The sequence below is a fragment of the Carassius auratus genome, chromosome 34 (genome assembly GCF_003368295.1).
Source record: "Carassius auratus strain Wakin chromosome 34, ASM336829v1, whole genome shotgun sequence".
In the NCBI taxonomy this organism is placed as follows: Eukaryota; Metazoa; Chordata; class Actinopteri; order Cypriniformes; family Cyprinidae; genus Carassius; species Carassius auratus.
This window is the reverse complement of record NC_039276.1, coordinates 12,479,955-12,500,006: the sequence shown is the minus strand read 5'-3', so window position 1 is coordinate 12,500,006 and position 20,052 is coordinate 12,479,955. Positions and strand designations below refer to the sequence as shown.

The window sequence follows — 20,052 nt, the reverse complement described above, 5'->3', positions numbered from 1 at the left end:
TCTCATGTGTTTTGTCACTTTCTGGTCATGTTTTTATTTTATATTTTTAAGAAATTAATACTTTGATTTGGCTAGGATGCAATGAAATGATTTATGTTGATTTATGTATTGATTTATTTTTTATCTGTGCTGTTCTTTTGAACTTTCTATCTTTTTAAATCTTGAATTAACAATTTTACAATTTCCACAAAAATATTAAACGGGACAACCTTTTGCAGCATTGATAATCACCAATCGCCAAATCAGCATCTCAATTTTCACAAATATATTAAGCAGCAGGATCGTTTCCATCACTGATGAAAATCAACAATCACCATATCAGCATTAGAGTGATTTTTAAAGGATCATGAAAATAAAGATTTACCTTTACAGGAATGAAATCTATTAAATATATGCTATTAAAATAGATAGCAGTTATTTAAAATTGTAATATTGCCCAACCTTTTTATTATTATTTTCGTATGCTTGATTTTACCAATCTCAAACTTTTGAATGGTAGTGTACATAATGGACTACGAAGTTTTAGAACTTACTTCGTATTGTGGTGTCTGTCTCCAGCTGCCCGATGAAATCATTAGAGGTTCCGACACACGTCATTCGCTAGATGGCAGCACGATGACGTCCAGACGGGCAGCCTCTTAAACGGAGCCTGGACGATGTTAAAGCGAATAACAGAGGATTTTCGAATTAACTCTCTTTTAATAGTATTATTTTATTATTTTCATTTGTATTATTATTAACAAATTAAATTATCCATGTATTTATTTGGAAGAATTTTGAAAACAGTGTTTGAAGGCAAATAAATTAATTAAAGCATGAAAACCAAGTCTGAACACAGACTACTATCAAAAATTTTATGTAAACAAATGGGCCAAAAAATTGGATATGGTCAAAAGATCGGATCTGTGTATTAAGACATGCAGTGGAACCCAAGTGTTCTTCTTGACTTTATTAGATATCTGTGACAATGGTTTACCCGAGAGAGAGAGAGAGAGAGAGAGAGAGAGAGAGGATGCCTCAGAGTGTCACCATTGTGCCGTGATAATTGGATTCTCCCTGTGTGAATGGAGACTCATTCACGGTCGTTGTTAGTGTAAAGATTACTATTGTGCTGCAGGAAGTAAGGCCTTGTGAATATGAAATAGAGGCTAGCGGTAATTCCGACGTTAAAGACGTAAAACAAGAACAAGCTGAGGTCACTGGAGCGCCATAAAGGCCACTGCTAATCAAACCCCGCCCCAAAAGATTGAATTGGGCAATTCAACTAAGCATCACCTGTCAAGAAAAGTTCAAACTTTGGATTCAATTCAGAAAGATTTCAGATTTTTTTTATATATTTCATTTTAAATGAATAACTGTATATTAATTTCAAAATATATTGCTAACATATAGTTTTTAATATTAATTTTTTAATATTCAGAGTTCATTTTTTTTTTTTTTGACTCAAATTTCTTCATACTTTTTTTTGGCTAATTTGTAATATATTTTAAATATATTTATAATGTTCAAAATATATTTACAAAAAATATGTATATCAAATTATATACAGAAATATTTTCGTTTTTTCCAACCAATGGGACAATGTTACAACATTCTCACATGACACAAAAACAGTCAACATCAAAACTGCATTATTTGTAGCACCATGCACGCCAGCATGACCCTTCAGAGCCTTAAAAAGGACATGGATGTTGAAAATTATAGGGGTTATATGATGCGATTTTAATTTTTCCTTTGGAGTGTTTCAAGCTCTTGGTGCATGAAGAAGATCTGTAAAATTACAAAGACTAATGTCTCAAATCCAAAGAAATATTCTTTATCAAAGTTAAAACTTATCCACGCCTTCCCAAAACGCCTCCTTTAAACACATGTCTACGTCACTGTTTGGGAAGATTTGCATAATGCCGCCCAAATGTTCATGTAAAGAAAGAAGGCGTGACTTTTATTCACGCTGCCATGTTGTGGAGATGCTGTGTGTTTCGTTGTGAAAGCGAAACTACTTTGTTTGGCCTTCCAAAAGAGGATGATATCCGGTTCATCATGCCTAGAGCTGATTCATGCTGGTCACTGAGGAAATACTTTAACTTGGAGCTGTGGATCACCAGATCGGGTATCACCGTGGTTTCGTAACATGTGTCATTTAGGGAATCCGCCGGCTGCGCCGTTCTATAACCCGCCAGCCGTTTCTCACATAGACAGTAAAAGAAATGGACACAGCGACCCCATTGGAACTCAGTTGAGACAAATGAAGCCCAGTTTTAGCGTTTTTTAGCACTTCCGTTTCTGACGCGCAGACTCAAACGAAGCTTGACGACGTCAGCAACCTGTCTGCCAGATGTAAATCTTCTAAGTGGCTGTGCATGCAAACTGCCATCGTTAATCTTGCAGAGACGGCGAGCTTGAGCGGGGAGTTCTTTGTCGTGAGTGAGCAGGAGTAAGTATTTTGATTAATTATTTTGTATAGTATTTTAAAATGTAACGCCAGTACGCCGTATTAAGTTAATTGCCTGCGAGCTTCTCCACCTGTCTGTACGGTAATGCGACAGAGAGCCGAGTGGTTATGACGCAATCGTTAGCCTATTTTTTACAAAAACTGTTTATACGGGGCCATAATGTAACATAGAAGGTAATGGAGCCCTTTATACATTGTCGTGTATCTTTAGAAATAAATAATGGACAAACAGAGTCTTTAAACGCCTCAGATGTAAAGTTATTCGCTGTCAAAGTGACGCCAAAATGAATGGGAGTCAATGGGAATGCTAACGCAAGTGAAGTTCTGCTAAAAGATGGCAGCCCCCACCCGACTTCAACTTCCGGTCGAGTTCCTTGCCCCTTGGTTTCTCACTCAAGCCCGCAGTGTGTGACGCTGTGTGACGCATTTTATGGAGGAGTGTTTCCTGAACCTGCAGACTAGCCTACAATGGGTCTGTGCTCAAAGTCTGTTCTATAAAGTGGGGCAGTTCCAACTTTGCAAGGATAGTCTGGTGCTTCTGACTCACAGCCTGTAAATAATTTTTATTTTTTATTTTAAGAATTTGCCACTGATGATTCAAACGGGAGTTTTGCGAAGTGTAGAATAGCGGTAGTTGTTTGTTGTTTTTTTCTGATCACAAATGCAGACATGGTTTTATGTTTACACAGCATGATACGCAACACTTAAAAACCCAGTATAAGTCATTATAATCACTTGAGGCATTCAGCCAAACACAACACACTGGATAGCTGGCCAATCAGTGTACACCTCGCTTTTCAAAACGATGAGCTTTGTAATAATCGATGCGTTTTAGGAAGGCAGAGCACAGAGGAGAAACAATTATGTGGAAAATAACCTTAAACCGCATTAACACATTGCATTACACCAAATACACAATGTAATGTTCTTTTTAGCAGTCATATGACCCCATTAATTAACAGATGGATGATTGAGATATGGCTTGAAGTTGTTTTTGTCTCTCTCTGTCTGAGAGTACACCTTACTCCTGTTGGGAACGCAGTGGTTTCCATGGGGACTCATAGCCACTCTACTCTTCAAAAGCGGGCCGGGCAGAGGCAGAGGGGCCCTTTGTGTTGGAGAGGAAAGCATGGAACAACGCAGGGTAGATGAAAGCCCTGCTATCCTTATGTCCAATCATAATTTAGTAATCAGTGCTGGAGCACAGAATCCAAATAGACACTGAAAAAACAAACAGAGAAAAGGAGAGGCTTGTGGGTCAAGATTTGAGCAAGAGAGAAGAGAGAGAGAAAGAGAGAGATGGGAGACTGATATGAGGATAAATTTCAAAGAGATAAAGGAATAGTTGTGCTGTGGCTCAGGCTTGTTTTTTCATGCTGATGATCTATTCTCTGTGCTGTAGTTTGTGCTGAAATGATGGCGCCCACTTTCATCCAATTTGAGAAAATGATGATGCATCAACTCCATTGTTCAAACCAAAAATAGCAACCTTGTTTATTAGGACATACTTCTTTGTCTATTAAGGGAGTAGGTGTGGGTTTAGATGGCTGACATATTTGTTTAATTGTAAAAAATCATTATTATTCTTTATTATTATGTAACATAGCAGACTTTTAGGGGTAGTGCAACATATACACAGCATGACTGTGTTAGTCATGGTAAAGCCCAAGAGAACTGTTAATAAAGTAGCTGTAGAAATACACCACCATTAAAAAGTTTGGGTTCAGTAAGAATGTTTATGTCCACCATATGCTGCATTTATTTGGCCAAAATATATTTAAACAGTAATAATATGAAATATTTGTAAAATTTAAAATAACTATTTTCTGTTCCAGTATTTTTTTTTTTTTCCTGTGATGGCAACGCTGCATTATGAGCATTATTACTCCAGTGTGTGTGCACTTGGATGGGTTAAATGCAGAGCACAAACTCAGAGTATGTGACACCAACCATGGCCATACTGTACGTCACGTGACGTCACATTCACATTTTCACTTTCATTTTCAGTCGCTAGTATTTTGAACAGAGTAAAAGCCCATTTACAATAAACTGATCAAAATAAAACAATCAAAGTAGTGTAAAATCTATGATAAAATAACTTAAATTTAGGCCAGCAACATCCGTCGAAACTGATATGCAGGCACATATGATCCTGAATCATACAATGAATCAGATTTAAAAATACATATTCCATATATTATTTATATCAACCAGTTAGGTGGACTAGCATTTCATTTTTGCTGCCATTTGACAAGGTTAGTAAGGTTAATGAAGATAACTTCATAATCACCTAGCTAAGTGGATTAACATTTAAAACAGTTGCTGCTATTTGTCAAAGGTTCACAAGGTTAGTGTTTCACGCACTGTGTCCTTTTTAAAAAAAATATTCTCTTCTCCATCTCTACATGTCACTTTTACAGCGGCCTGTCCAATTACAGACTCTCTTAATTTTCTCAGAACAACCTACAAAGAAAAAAAGAAGAGAGAAAGAAACAGAGTTTTCTGGGGCAAATAAGCATTCAGCATGGGTTCAAATGGGGGTCTATGTAGGTCACACACAATTTGGCGCCTGCAAGTTTACAGATGGTGCTCGTACCACCATTATCCCACAACAATATCGCAGAGAGGAACTTATTTGAGCCCATTAGCCCATGTCCCCTCCTCCTTCATTAAGAAGACCTTTCTTTAAATAAGCCAAGACAATAAGCTCTCAGAAAGGGTAGCGGGGGGAGAACAGGGGGACTGGAGGGGAGGTGGCAGGTTTAGCCCGGAGTCCACGATAATTACTGTGTTTCAGTCTGCGGCCTGAAAAAGACTTGAATAATGTTTCTTTTTTTGTGGGGACCTGAACAATAGATGCAGGCCTCGTTTCAAGAACGGCAAGCTTTTGGCTATTACAAAAAAAAAAAAAAAACATATCTTTGCCACTTGCACCAAACCTCTTGGCCATTATTATCGCACAGTCTTAACATCGTCGACCACAGTTTTAGAATGCATATCTTTTATGTAGTTAGATTTCTTTTGTGAGAATTTGTCTGTAAATTAATTCCAAGCCCACATGGGTTGCTAATGACTGTGAAATATGTGCAGTTTGTGTGGGATGTTGGTTTGTGTGTTTGTGAGAAGAAAGATTGAAAAAATACAATGTCTGCAGTATTACAGACTAGCTTTACAATTATTTTACATTTACACACTCCTACACAACAACTGGAATCATATTTTGTTGATGGGTAGCTAATAGAGACAATGCTATTTTGAAAACCTTGAGATTGTATGACTTTTACACCCCTCATTTTATAGTTATTATGTTAAGAAGGAGAAAAATTATATTGCTTCACTTGAGTATTTAAAATATATTTTTTAATGTAGGCTACTGTTCAACACTATACTGGAATATTATGTCCATGAATTTATGTGGTAGTCCAACATACATTAAAGAATACCATGATACTATTTGGAATATATTATTTCAAACATGACATTAAATGATTGCCATTGATGTATGTAGAAAAATAACGGCATAGTAGGAACCATTTAAGGCAGGGTGTTGTTTCACCCGGTGCGCATTTTCGCTGACGGAACTGAATGTGACAGATTGTAAACAGATGGGTGAGTATTTTCTCATACAAATAAAATATTATTTGCTCTTTTCATGCTCAGGCTTTTTATTGTTGGGAATCTCTGATTATATTCGATACATACACTTGTTATATTCGCTGAGAGTTAAACCAAATCAGACGACACAAATGTCATTGTCAGATGATGTAGCTGGGTGCTAACTAGCTTCATGATGAATTCACAGAAGCAGCTGCTTGTAAATAAAAACACAGTCTATGTCAGAAGAGAGGCAAACCTAGATGTTGTTGTTTGATCGTCGTCCTTTTATTCTCAAATATCTTGTAGTTTGTTTGTGTGTGTCAGCTGCACTGCCAGTCCGCCTCAACTTACTAGGTAAGATTATTCAGGATTCTTGTCGATTTAATGTTAAATGCTGTCTATGGTTTTTATTCTGTGCAGAACGTCTGGTGTGATCAGTCAAAATTTGATGGCTGAAGTAAGGTGACAATCTGTTTTTGTCAGTCAAGTCACATTATAAAGCTCTTTATAAGATAGAGATTGTTTGTTTCAGGCGTCACAGTAATAAACAGGAAAAACCAACATTACAATGTATCAATTTTTTAATTAATTAAATTAACCTAAAAGCACATTTACAAAAGGCAATAGTGTTATTTTTCAGCAAAAACAGCTGAATATTAAATCTGAATGGTCTTTTAAACCTGAAACTGAGCAAGCCAAAGGCAACAGCATCAGCGGCAAAGAACCAAAACTCCATCAGGTGACAGTATTGAAGAAAAACAACACTTGTGTCTCACCTCACTAGCAAAAATGCTTTTCCATTGTATTCTTTGAAGATGTTACCATCAGCATCTGAGACCACAGACTGTACTTTTACAGCGTAACAGGTCAAAAGATAAAGCAGTCTAGGTTACTGGCAGGGTGATTGGTAATGTGTTTCCTCAAATCTATTATCCTATGATTTCATGTTCCAGAATGATGACACACAAGTTTTTGCTCATCACATTATATTCCTCGTTCATTGTGGCAAAAACCTGAATATATTATATAAAGTGGCATTTAAGATTGTGCACATCTGCTCTCTACTGTTTTCATGTTAGGATTCTCACACATTACTTGCAGTTCAGAACTTAGCTCTGTCACTGACTCGGTCTGAAGATTGATGTGTGAGATGGTTAAAAATAGAATGGTAGAGAAGGGCCTGAATATTTTGTAATATTTAGCAGAGGTGTGTGAACTGTGATCATCAACAGCTCAAGTTTGTATTGTAGCAGTTCTGGTTCTCAAGGCTTGCTGCTCCTCTAGACTACTTTTTTTTTTTTTTTTTTTTTACTGTCCAAAAACTTTTGCTTGATCATTTTAAAGGGATAGTTCACCCAAAAAAAAAATAAAAAAAAATCTGTTGGTGTTTTTTTACTTTGCCCATTGATTTTCTTGTTGGTCTTGCATTATCTTTCTTTCTTTGTTTCTCGGTTTCTCTCCCCCATGGGTCTGGTGAGTCTCTGATGTAGGTGATGTAATGGTCTTTTAATAATTGATGGTTTAAGAAAGTGAAAGAGTCGGACTGCAGAGGAAATCAATGTTAGTGTGGGAAGAGGTAGACATGAGTAAGATGAGAAAAGGCTGTATGTTCATGAGAAATGAAAACAGAAAGAAGCCGTATTCATGTTTATAAAGGCAGAGAACCCCACCCCAGACTGGAAACTTCCAGTGATGATGACGGTTTGTCTGTGCACCCGAAGCTCTGGGATGTTAGGTAGACTGCTGAACAGATTCCACAGCCACCAAGGTAGTAGTGTGAAATTGATGGTGGCTTATTATGATTATGCCATGTGTGTAAACACAGGTCAAGGTAAATGGAGTTCAGCTGCTGACTCTGTATATCTGTTCCAAATGATAGCTAGCTGCTTACCTCTACAGCATTGTTTCAGAAGCCATACCAAATAGAAGCAGCCTTATGGGCCATTCACACAGAATACGTTTCTGTGTGAGATGCAGCGGAATAGAGAATAACACAGGCTCTTGATACATGAGTTTCTTTGTACTTTACACAGAAGTTTATGCGCTAGATGCTAAAAAAAAAGAAAAAAAAAGCCAGATGTGGTGCAACAGGAAAAGTTGTTTATCTAGTGCGTGTTTACATTGAAAATGCAAATGCTCCTGGTGAGGACTCACACCTCCACCAAAATTCAATGTGAAGGTACAACATTTGATAAGAATCGTGTGTTGGCTGTGTGTTGCTGATTTTGTAGAGCATTCAAAGTCAGTCTTTAAATATCTTCTGTTTCATTTAGGATGCCACCTTAGCAGGCAACCGTCTATATAGATATTAAACAGCAAGAAAAGTTATTAGAGTTTAGAACAAAGCAACCATGTCTTAAAAATTACTTGTCTTTATCGTCTATTTGGGGCTTAACTGTTGTACAAATTACTGTCGTCCTACTTTTTGCTCAAAGGCTTATAATACTAGAGCATCAGCTGTCCATGGAGTTACTGCTGTATTTGCTGACCGTCATGTGCTTTTCTCTCTCTCTTGTTTGTCTAAATTCAGGATGTTGGGCCCTGGGGAAGGACGTCCTGGTGCCACCTTGCATTTATCACCCGCTGAATTACTGCCTTCCAGACTGCAGTGATTTAATTGAGACACTTGTCTGAATGAGGCAACACTTGTTCTAGACCGCACTGTTTGTCCTCACCTTACCCAGTGCTGAGACTGATAGCTGGCATAGCGGTCAGTTCTCATTAGGGTCTTGATTAACAACACTGGCTCATAAAGTGGCAATCCTGGAAGGGATTCATGACTTTGTGGACCATCTGAATTGCTACACTTCCTTTTGGGTTCAGACAGCAAATGTTTCGTCTTTGGTGCCATCAGGCCTTTCGATCCTGCCGTGTCTACCCTCACACACGTAAGGAATTGGACCATCTGCTCCACCCCTCTGCTTCTTCTGTGTCTCCAAAACTGTCACGGTGATGGAGGTTCTGGAGGTTGAGAACATAAGCCCTGCCCTCGAGGCCACTGAGGACTACTTGCACTGCCTCGATGACAATCAAGGAGATGGCCAGGTATGTCTGCCCAAGCATACAGAGGCCTCCACCTTGGATAAGTTAAACTCCAGTGGGGTGTGGGGGCTGCTGACAGGAAAGCAATCTGAGAACTTACCCAGCAATATGGCCTGGGCGGAGCCGACATCTTTCACCGTACTTGGCCTGCGACATGGAAGAAGGAACCGGGCAAGATCTACCAACGATTTGGCGGCTCATGCCAAAGAAACAAACTCTACCATCAATACATGCAGCGGTGGCTTCAAACGTGGCCACAACCGCTCCCGTTCAGACGTCAACAACCGCACTTACACCGATAATGGCATGCCTGCAATTGACACAAATACACTCAAGAACATGTCACTGAATGACCACAGAGATGGTAAGAATTTTATTCATCATTCATATATTTATTATGAATGGTTGTGTGGTGCAGAGGTCAAACAAGTTCAAATCATTTCTCATTCAAAACCAGGTGTTTCACTTACAAGACTCGGTCCACACTGAAAGTGTAAATGCTAGGTGTTGCCACACAATCACAACCACAGAGCTTTATCGATACTTAATAGAGCAACAGTGCCCTCCATTTTTTCAGTGGCCTTGATTCTGGAAATATTTTTCCAATTCATTCATCAGTTATGAACCATGTAGTGAAGCACAGCATTTGAAGCCGAAATGTGTGTGTGTGTGTGTGTGTATTTTACATTTATTCCAAAATAATAACTCAAAGCAGTAACAATTTTAACCATATATTTTATTGATATACCATTGGTTAACAACCTCGTAGCTTACTGTATGACTGTTTTTAAAGGTTTACAAGTTATCATAAAACGAGAAAATGAATGGGATTTTTACCTTCGGAACTCAACTGATGCACTGCATGTATAATTGCATTAAAGGGTTTGTTCATTGAAAAATGAAAATTATTTCATTAATCACTCACCCTCATGTCGTTTCAAATCCGTGAGACCTCCGTTCATCTTCGGAACACAGTTTAAGATATTTTAGATTTAGTCTGAGAGCTTTCTGTCCCTCCATTGAAAATGTATGCACGGTATAATGTCCATGTCCAGAAAGGTAAGAAAAACAACATCAAAGTAGTCCATGTGACATCAGAGGGTCAGTTAGAATTTTTTGAAGCATCGAAAATACATTTTGGTCCAAAAATAGGACCAAAACACTTTCTGTCGGACGCGTCTGATTCGAGAACCGAGGAGCTGATGATAAATGCGCATGTGTGATTCAGCGTGAAGCAGACCGACACACAGAGCGTCTGAACCGAACTGATTCTTTTGATGATTGATTCTGAACTGATTCTGTGGTAATGTTATGAGCAAGGTTAAACTGAAGGCTTGAATAAAGGGCAACCGAAGATGCAACCGGTTCTTGACTCGAGAATGAGTCGATCTTTCGTTCATTATCTGGCTCGGATCGGTGTTCATCTTCAGTTCTCTCTTCACAGCAGTTCAGTCAGTGTACTGCTTGAGTATATGAATTACTCCGGGATATTCGTTTTATTTACCTCCGAGGGAGTGTCAGCCACGTTAAAAGTCAAAAAGTCATTTGTGGATTAATGCGTATCGGAGATGTGAACCGATTCAAATGATTCAGTTCAATTTGGTGAACTGGTTCAAGGAGATCTGGTTACATCGAATGATTCGTTTGCGTACCGGATATCACAAACTGCTTTGTTTTGAACTCTCTCACAACAGTCACAGAAGAGAAGACAATGCTGAATAAAGTCGTAGTTTTTGCTATTTTATAACTGACCCTCTGATGTCACATGGACTACTTTGATGAAGTTTTTCTTACCTTTCTGGACATGGACCGTATAACGTACACACACTTTCAATGGAAGGACAGAAAGCTCTCGGACTAAATCCAAAATATCTTAAACTGTGTTACGAAGATGAATGGAGGACTTACGGGTTTGGAACGACATGAGGGTGAGTTATTAATGACATAATTTTCATTTTTGGGTGAACTATCCTTTAAGTAGGACTTTGGACCAATGAAATTTCCATTTGTCACTTGTGAATGATTAGGACAAAAACTGAACATGGAAAAGACTATTCACTTGCTAAAATTATTTTATCACTTTGGACACTTAATTAAAATGTCACCAGATGGTGTAGCTTTAATCTCCTCTCACCTGTGATTTGTTTTGTCTGCGTTTCTGTCAACACCGTTCCCCTGCAATCTTTGCAGGAGTCCCCTCCTTTTATGTCGAGGGGGTTTTCAATGATTTGTTGCCTACTTATGGTTTAGCCTGTTTGTTTTTGTGTATTTTCATCTGAAAGGCTTTATTTAGACATGGTCATCCCAGAACAAGAACAGTTAAGACATAGTGCAGTATTATGATGAACATGCTTGCTATGATTTAATACAATACATATTATTCACCAATACAAACATTATTTTAAAGCTTTTTATATCCAGTGTAGTCTGGTTTAATTCTGTATTAACTCATTTTGAAAAGGCTGATTTATTTCTACATCTAGTAAATCAGTACTAGGTTTTAAAACGGCAGGTGATACCAATCCTCTTGGCTGTCCTTGCATCCGTGTTAAAACTTAATGGGGCAAATTGTTAATTACACCAAAGGGAGCAACTGGAAATAGAAGTAAGTTCCACGCTTGAATGCCCACCGTTTCTTGAGTGACTGAGATTGAATCCTAGGTGACATTAAGGTATTGGCAACCCACCCAGTTTCTAATGCTGATAGATCTACTGATTAAGACTAGAGAAACCTCTACACACCTCACTGCACAGGTCTCAGTGTTTGCGTTGACTTGGTTCTGTAGTTCATTACAAGCATCAATTTCAATATAGACTGCTTTGTTTGCGCTTATTCTTCAACATCTTGATTTTTAACTCCGAGACTGGCCTTAGATCAACTTAATTTGAATGTAGGTTTCTTTAAAATATAAATGACACCTCTTTTAAACACTTTACCTTTTGCATTTAATTGTTCTCTTTTGTAATAGACTATAATACTAGCGTTCAATATATATATATATATATATATATATATATATATATATATATATATATATATATATATATATTAATATATTATTATTATTATTATTATTATTATTATTATTTATTATTATTATTATTATTTTTTTTATATAAAATTAAATTAATTAAAGATTAAGGTTAAATTAATAATAATAAAAAAAGAAAAAGATACATGCATTTATAATGTTACAAACAATCTCTATCTCTGTTTATCTCTGTTCTTTCTAGCCGCATATTAGAATGATTGCTGAAGGATCATGTGCCTCAAGTAATGACTACTGAAAATTCAGCTTTGCCATCAGAGGGATAGATTGCATTTTTCAAAATATATTCCGCATTTAAAATAGTTATTTTAAGTTGTAGTATTATTTCATAATATTGCTGTTTTTAACTGACGTAATCTTACTGTTTTTGATCAAATAAATGGAGCCTTTGAAATCATAGGAAACTAATTTTAAAAACAATTATTTAGAACTTATTTCCTTTTATAGTATATAAATAAGTCACCGTAAACTGATGTAGTTTGGTCTTAAAGAGTATTCAGATTACTATGGTTTCACTCAGCTCCATTCTGGCTCACTGTTTGCATTTGTCTGCTTTTTTCCTTTCCTGCTCAGATTTTGAGTCATCACTGATGACTGTTTCCCTCGTGCCCAACTATAAGTGGTAGCACCACTAATACTGGTTTTATGTGCCATGTCTGTCTCAAATGGGTCTTTTAGTCACTTGCAAATGAAAAGGTCTTCGAGAAAAGTCAGGCTCTGCAGGCAGACTGGCCTTGCACCAGCTCTCTAATTGGGTCATGTCAGCACGCCTCACGTCCTCTCTGCCGTGAAATTACTAGTGACTCTTTCCACAGCTGCAAACTATGCACCTTTGAAGGCCTCAGAGTGCAAGGAGCCCCAAACATCCACAACGTACTCTGTTGTAGCTTTTACTGACTACCCAAAAGAACCCAACCCTCTGAGCTCACAGCTTATCAGCACAAGAGGGAGGGGACTGCCCATTATGTTACAGATATATAGGAAGGTGCAGTTTTAGCTGGTACATTAGAGATAAGACTTAAAGAAAACAATACAGGGGCATTTGCTTTAATTTACCCTCCTTCTTGCCTCTGTCTGTTTCTCTGGGTCTGGCCAGCTGGACCAGATGCCCCGGGCACTCAGCAGGTCCCAGAGGGCTGAGAGGAAAACGGCCAGTTACCAGCCAAGGAAGTGTAAGGATGAGTGGTGTTGTGGACCAAGAGAGGAAAGGAGATAAAGGAGGGAGTATGTGAAAGAAATGTACAGAGAAAGGAAGGACTGAAAAGGAGTGCCAAAGATTAGGGGTCACTTGTTCTGTATGCACAGCAGCCTGACACACAATAATGTTTCTTCCTGCTTTGAGGTGGATGGATATACTGTTATCACATAACACAATAGCATCCATCATAAATGATGTGAACATCTCTCACACAGGGCTCCAGACTAACATGGTGCCAGCACGTTGTGCAAGAGGAGGTTCTAGTCATGGTGTAATGGGAAAATAAAAGTAAACCGTAATTATTAACATTTATATATTGCTATTTTTGGACTGGATTTCACATGAATATTTGTACGTTTATAAGTTTCTCACACAACATTTGTACATTTGTTTAAAATGTAAAAAAAATAAATAAATTCTAAAATCCTCTGAGAAACGTAATCTGTAAAATAATATTTTTAATTATTATTATTATTTTTTTTTGTAGTTGTTTTCTGTAATTCTTATGTATTTGGCCAATTGTCCCTCAGTCCTCTGAGATTATTCAATTTATTTATTTATTTATTGTTTGTTTCTCATTTATTAGGATTGTTTTTTTTTGCCTATTTTGTTGGGTTGGTAAATTGGCTAAAGTTATTATGCTTTTATTTAAAGTCCTCTGAGAAATATAATTCTCAATCCACATGTTTATAATTTGTTTTTCTGTAATGCTTCTCATATTATAATTTTGCCTTTTTTTTTTTTTGGTAAAGTATTAAATAAATAAATAATTTACTGCTAAAGGCCTCTGAGAAATGTTATCCTCGGAGACTAGTTATTAGTTAAAATAGTGTTGGCATTCCCTCCAGCATAAAAGAAAAATCAGTTCAATAAGTAGAATCTGATCACAGACTGCTCACCTTAGTACTTATTGTTGCATATAATAATATAATAATGACTCAAACCTAAATCAAAAGTCACCAGAAAGTATTTGATGCACAGTATTTTTTTCAAATTCTCTTATGCAATTTCAGTTCATCTTTTTGCCATTAGCTTGGCGTAGTGCATTAATCTAGTAATCATATCTATGGTTATTTCATGCAATATAAACCATTAGTCTATAGTTTGTTATTGCCATTAAAGGTGCTCTTTCTGAAATTTCTTTTTCCTCCAGCTCATAAGGAAAGCAGCCCTAGCCTGGTGAAGCAGGGAACTCTGGAACAGAGAGAGGGTCCATGGGGACGCTGGACCTCCTGTCATGTGGAGCTTACACCCTGTGAGCTGCGTCTCTACAGCCTGGACAGCAGTGGCAACCAGCAACTATGTGCTGCCCTCTCGCTTTCCCACTGCCAAGGAGTGAGCACACCCCAGCCACAGGATGGACGTGTACTGCAGGCTGTCTTCTTCAACAGCACTCGTGTGCAGTTACGTGCATCCTGCCAGTGGGAGGCACTGGAGTGGCGTAGACTCCTCTGGGAACGCGTCTTGGCTGCCCGTCCAGCCAATCACAAAGAGGAGCCAGCCCATGCCAACTGCCCTACCCTTCACGAACCCCATCCAGATGTGGTGACGGTGCCAGTCCCTCGACCCCTGGTACGTCCCACGGCCCTTCCACTGTTCACCCAACACTGTGCTGATGTTCTTAAGGCTGGCCTTCTGCACCAACTCACTGACCTCAACAACTGGAGGCCCTTCACCTTTGTACTCAGCCGCACTGAGATGCAGGCCTTTCCAACCGAGGGAAGAGGCTCAGTGTCGGAGCCAGTGTTCAGGTACCCGCTGGCTTCCTGTCTGGCTGTGCAGCGGGATTATGAAGACGGAGACACCAGCTCCACCTTCCAAGTGAACTTCCCTGATAATGTGCTGTGCTTACGGGCAGAGAGCGAGTCCAAGGCCCAGGACTGGGTGGAGGCATTGCACACGGCGGTGATGGCTCAGCGACCACAGTCGGAGAATAACCAAGTGGTGATAAGGAGTAAGCCGGTCAGGGAGCAACGGCACAGGGAGGCCCAGAGAGCCAAACGGCAGTCCGTCACCACTAGCTTTCTCAGCATCCTTACCTGTCTGGCTGTGGAAAAGGGTCTCACGGCACAAAGCTTCCGATGTGCAGGTGACCACCTTTTTACAATGCACTTTCAACATTTCCTAAATTGTAATAGCTTTTTCGGATTTCATTTTTCGGAAGTCATTTTTATTACTTCACTGTTATTAATTGTGAATTGTTTATTCATCTATATCAATGATTGATTGACTCTTTTAAAAAAATATTTTTTATCAATTGATTTCTCAATTTCTCAAATTAATATCAAATTTGGGCCATTAGTAATTAGATTAGAAACCTCCTAATCAACACAATCCAGTGATCACAAGGCACATTTGAGATGCATGTTCTTACCAGGTGTAAACAGTAATTGTGTCATTGTTCTTAAATGTTCTGTTGAAATGTTGCATTTTAGCGTGCATTAACTCTTTCTCTCTGATCTGGATTTGAGATCACTGGTTTAAGGCTGCCAGCTGATATTGACACCTTAACTTTGATATTTGCCTTTCGAAAAAAGTCCACGTCTGTATAAACTTCAGCCTTGCTCCATGAGTCAAATGATTCACTCAACCCCCAAAGAAAAAAGTTCCATTCACTAAAGCATTATTTTTCAACACATGCTACATGATATGATCACTCAAGCAAACAAGCAACTATTATACAATGCCAATCCTCAACATTGGTCTGCAGTTCGTCACACAAACATCATCTTTCCATTCCAAATACTGTTTAATTATGTAGAAATTGATGTCTGGGGCTTTGCAGTGGTGGCCTTCAAATGGCAGGTAGATATCTGAGCCCTTATGCCAGTTTGGAGTATATCAGTCTATCAAAGTCTATCACTTTCTTTCTCTGGTGTGAAATTTCCACCCTTTAAGTGGCTATGAATTAAATGCTTTCCCACCTGGCTGTAACAACCAGCTTTTTAATGCAGGATATTTGAAAGCCTCACCGAACAATGACAGCAGGCACCTGACAATAATTGGCCCATATAAAGCGGAAAAAATCCCCTTTTAGAATCAAAGGCTCCCTGGATGCTGCGATCTGTGCGGATGCTAATTGTTTGATTCGGGGTCACGAAAGAGGTTTTTTTGAATGGGACGTGTTGGCCTAAAAAGAACAAAACAGCTGGGTACATCCCTCTGCTCAGCAGTCCCTCTCTCTGTCTCTCTTTCTGGCTCTCTCTAACTTTTATTACCCAAAACTTACACTTTTGCAACTCTTTCTTTTAATCCCCCCCCACTCCCAATCATATACCAAAAAATACCTTATATTTCTCTTCTTTGTTGATCAGTGCTGTATTGATTTTAAGATTTATATTGCATGTTTGTTTGAGTACTTTTACAGATGTAGACATAATGAGTGCTTCTAAGGTAGAATTAGGCATTCAATCTTTTCTTTTCTTTTAAATAAGACCGTATATTAGTGGTATCTTTCGCAGATGCATCTTTCTCCAACCCTAACCCACATCCAAATTGTCATCTAAAAAGAAAGCAAACCGTGACTGGTAATTTTACATATCAGAAGAGCAATCCAATCAGCCATCAGAACATTTTGTGGGGACATGTGCCTTAAACATGCTACCATGAACACTTAAGAAATGTTACTGAGACTCCTGTGTTCTGTTGTGTTTTCCATTCTGTAGTTGATTCTAAAAATCCCCAAAATGCCTTGGGTTTATGGATCTAATGTGTAAGAGAGTCTGGAGTGATGGTTAAAGGTGGTATGAGAGTATTAACAGTATTAAGAGTTTGGTTCTTCCTTGTCTAAAGAAGGAAGAGGGCCAAATATTTTATTTTGTTATTTTTTATTGTTTCACTTTGTTATTTTATGTTTATTAATTTGTTATATTTAGATTGGAATGGGTTGATTTGGTTGGTTGATTTGAACTGGTTGTCCAATTCATTCTAGATTAATCTCCCATCAAAACATTGCTGGTCAACACTTAATGAGCAAACTTTAATCAAATCATTAGGCCGACAGAATAACAGACCTTTGTTTAAGAGGATCATGCATGCCAGCCTTTCAAAGCAGAAGAAGAGTCCATCCTCTTTCCTTCTCTCTCTCAAGCACACACACATACAGCCTTTTTCTCAAGCCAAATCACATAGTTTGCCTGAACCCAGCCTGGGCTTTTTTTTTTCTTCACACACTTCCACTAAAGTACCCTGTAGAGCATACAAGGACAGCAGATCAAATGGGAAGATCCAGCTGTAGGTGGGAAAAGAGGGAGTGTAGGGTCAGGTGAAGAGAAATGGGTCTAAGGGACTGCTGTTTACATCAAAAAGATGGGCAGTGCATTTGTCTCAAGCTAACACATGTGTGCACATACTTACGTACGCACAACCTTATGCCATCTTTTTTTTTTTTTTAAGTGGATGTCAGCTTGAATGGGGTACATCAAAGCTGGGGCCTTTTCGTCTTTCACGCTTATGGAATCACAAAGCCCCACCCTGGGGTTCATGTGCCGTGGAACCCAACGGGATGCTTGAAAGTGGCGCGAGTTATAGCCTTTGCAGGAAGAAAACAGAGAAACCTTCTCACATTGAAGGACCGAACACCTCCTATGGAGTCGTAACGTCTATTCTGCTAGAAAACCATTGTCCTAGTGGGACCTCAGAGCGCCCCGCCTCACCTTTCTTTTTCCTGCAAATAGTTGCCGTTTTAGGGCAACAGGGTGCTGCTGAAAATGAAAGAGGGGAATCTTGTGGACTGTCATGGAGTGAACACATCAAACGCCTCTTGTTTGGCAGAACTCCCTGTCTTTCCCACAGTCCCAGGTTGGCCCCACTTTTTGTGCAAAGGAACATGCTGTTCCCCTCCACTTATTCTTGGCTATGAGATTGGGAAATGTTGAGAACCATATTCAATTGTAATTGAATGAGCTTCACACGTGTTGACTGCAAAGCTGCGGATCCAGCCTGCTCGAATCTGTTGGCTCAGAGTGGCTCAGACATCACTGTACCCTCAACTAGGGGATATTTTCTGTGTCATCTGTCTGGCTGTGATGTGCAAACTTCCACCTTGTGTGTTTGAGCGTATGTGGGAACTCATGTGTGGGGCTGTGCTTTACTGGCACAGGCTCGATGTCCACAATGCATAGAGCCTAGCGGCCAACTCCTTCCCAGAAGTGACATGCTCTCTGGCCACTCTCCAGAAGCTCTGTAGCCCAACAGTCTTGATGGAAATGTATCAGAACTTTGCTAGGACAGTAATTCAGATCGTTTTGGTCAACCGTGACTCTTTTGTACATAATTGTTAATAATTGTTTTGGTACTGTGTTTACATGCAATTCAAACATGCATTTACATGTATTACAAGTTCAGTTTAATTGGACTCATTTGAAAATGTCATATTAATGATTTCAAAGTGATATTTGCGATGTTGATCTTACAGACCTAGCCTTACAATGTCATCTGCTTTCAGTTATTTTGCATGTTTAAAAAAAGTCAGTTATGTTGCTTTATATTGCAAACTGTTTTTTATAAAGTTATTTATAAACCGGTTTGTAGCGCAAATAGTTTCACTGTTTACCACACTTTAATATTTTTGTAGTTATTTACCTACAGTGAGAATCTGAAGTCTCGCATATTCTGCATTGCCAAGTAGACACGGATGCATCAGACTACAGTTGGCTCTGAAAGAGTGATTATGCAGTGTTTTATTTAGTCCTTTAAAATCAGTTTTGTCCTATGTTTAATTGGACAGACTGATTAAGACATGTTGAATGTTGTTGTTCATATATTGTCTTTTTTTATTTCAGAGCATGTGACCTACAGTATGTGAGCTGTTAGTTGCTGATTCAACTGTGATGTTATACAGAAACTATGCTTTGGAAGCCGGTTGAATGCAAACAAACCTTGCCATCAAGTTTTTTAGTCACTGTTTCTCCTCTAAATTTTGCAAAAGTTTTGTTTTTCTTTTGCTGAAAAGCACGGCCTCAACTAGCACTCTCTTAATAACAGTCTCTGTAGCATGAGTGCTATACAACGATTTACTATTTTTGGAAAAGGGTGGTATTTGTGGGTTTACGCTCTGCATGTATGCTGATTACAAGGCAGCTCTGACACACGACACCCTGCTGCATGGTCTGTGGTTCAGCCCAAATATCAGGCACCCATCAGCTGTGGCATGGGGGACACCACCTCTGACTTTTTATAGTCTGGGGTCCCTGCCCCTAAAAACCTCAAGTTTACATTGGCAGAACAGTGCAGCGCATGATGTTAGTGCCTAACCTCAGCTAGAACAACCCATTACGTATTGGTTTGGAAGTGGAATAGAGTGAATTTTCTTTTCTTGTTCCAAAATGGCAGTATTCCTTGGCGACGTATTGTGCAAGAGTCTTGTTCACAGAAATAACGTTTGCCCATTTTTAATTATGCATCCCAAATGGCTAAATATGACACAGTTCTCTTTTAAAATTTCAGTGCAACAGTGTTGCGGGGCATGCATATTGTTAATGTCATCATCAAATTATATAATTAGATTCTTTAAAAAACAGTCCAGTCTTACCAACTGCAAGGTAGTTTACATATTACTGTAAAAAAATATTCCTTTATTTATTCTTAGTTTATTCATATATTTAAAATTGAGTAATTTGTCACAGCACTAGTGTCTGAGTTGGGATATAAGGTTGTTCAGTTTATGTGAATTACTCATTTAGTTTTTTTTTTTTTTTTTTGTGGTTTCCAAC

General features: G+C 38.6%; 1 protein-coding gene across 4 annotated transcripts in view; it reads left to right on the top strand.

The window, feature by feature from the left end:
- Nucleotides 1-5,982: 5,982 nt before the first annotated feature.
- The window catches only part of LOC113053228 (pleckstrin homology domain-containing family M member 3-like), a 35,887-nt gene continuing 21,817 nt past the window's right edge, over nucleotides 5,983-20,052 (top strand). For 3 of the 4 annotated variants that reach the window (XR_003277192.1, XM_026218086.1, XM_026218088.1), the window contains exons 1-3: nucleotides 5,983-6,061; nucleotides 8,580-9,455; nucleotides 14,493-15,428. Coding sequence is in view for 3 of the 4 variants with exons in the window: in XM_026218086.1 (XP_026073871.1) it covers nucleotides 9,002-9,455; nucleotides 14,493-15,428 (1,390 nt within the window). In the remaining variant the exon portion in view is untranslated. Of the gene's footprint in view, nucleotides 6,062-6,355; nucleotides 6,404-8,579; nucleotides 9,456-14,492; nucleotides 15,429-20,052 lie in introns of all 4 variants that reach the window. The other variant, XM_026218087.1, reaches the window with a different exon arrangement.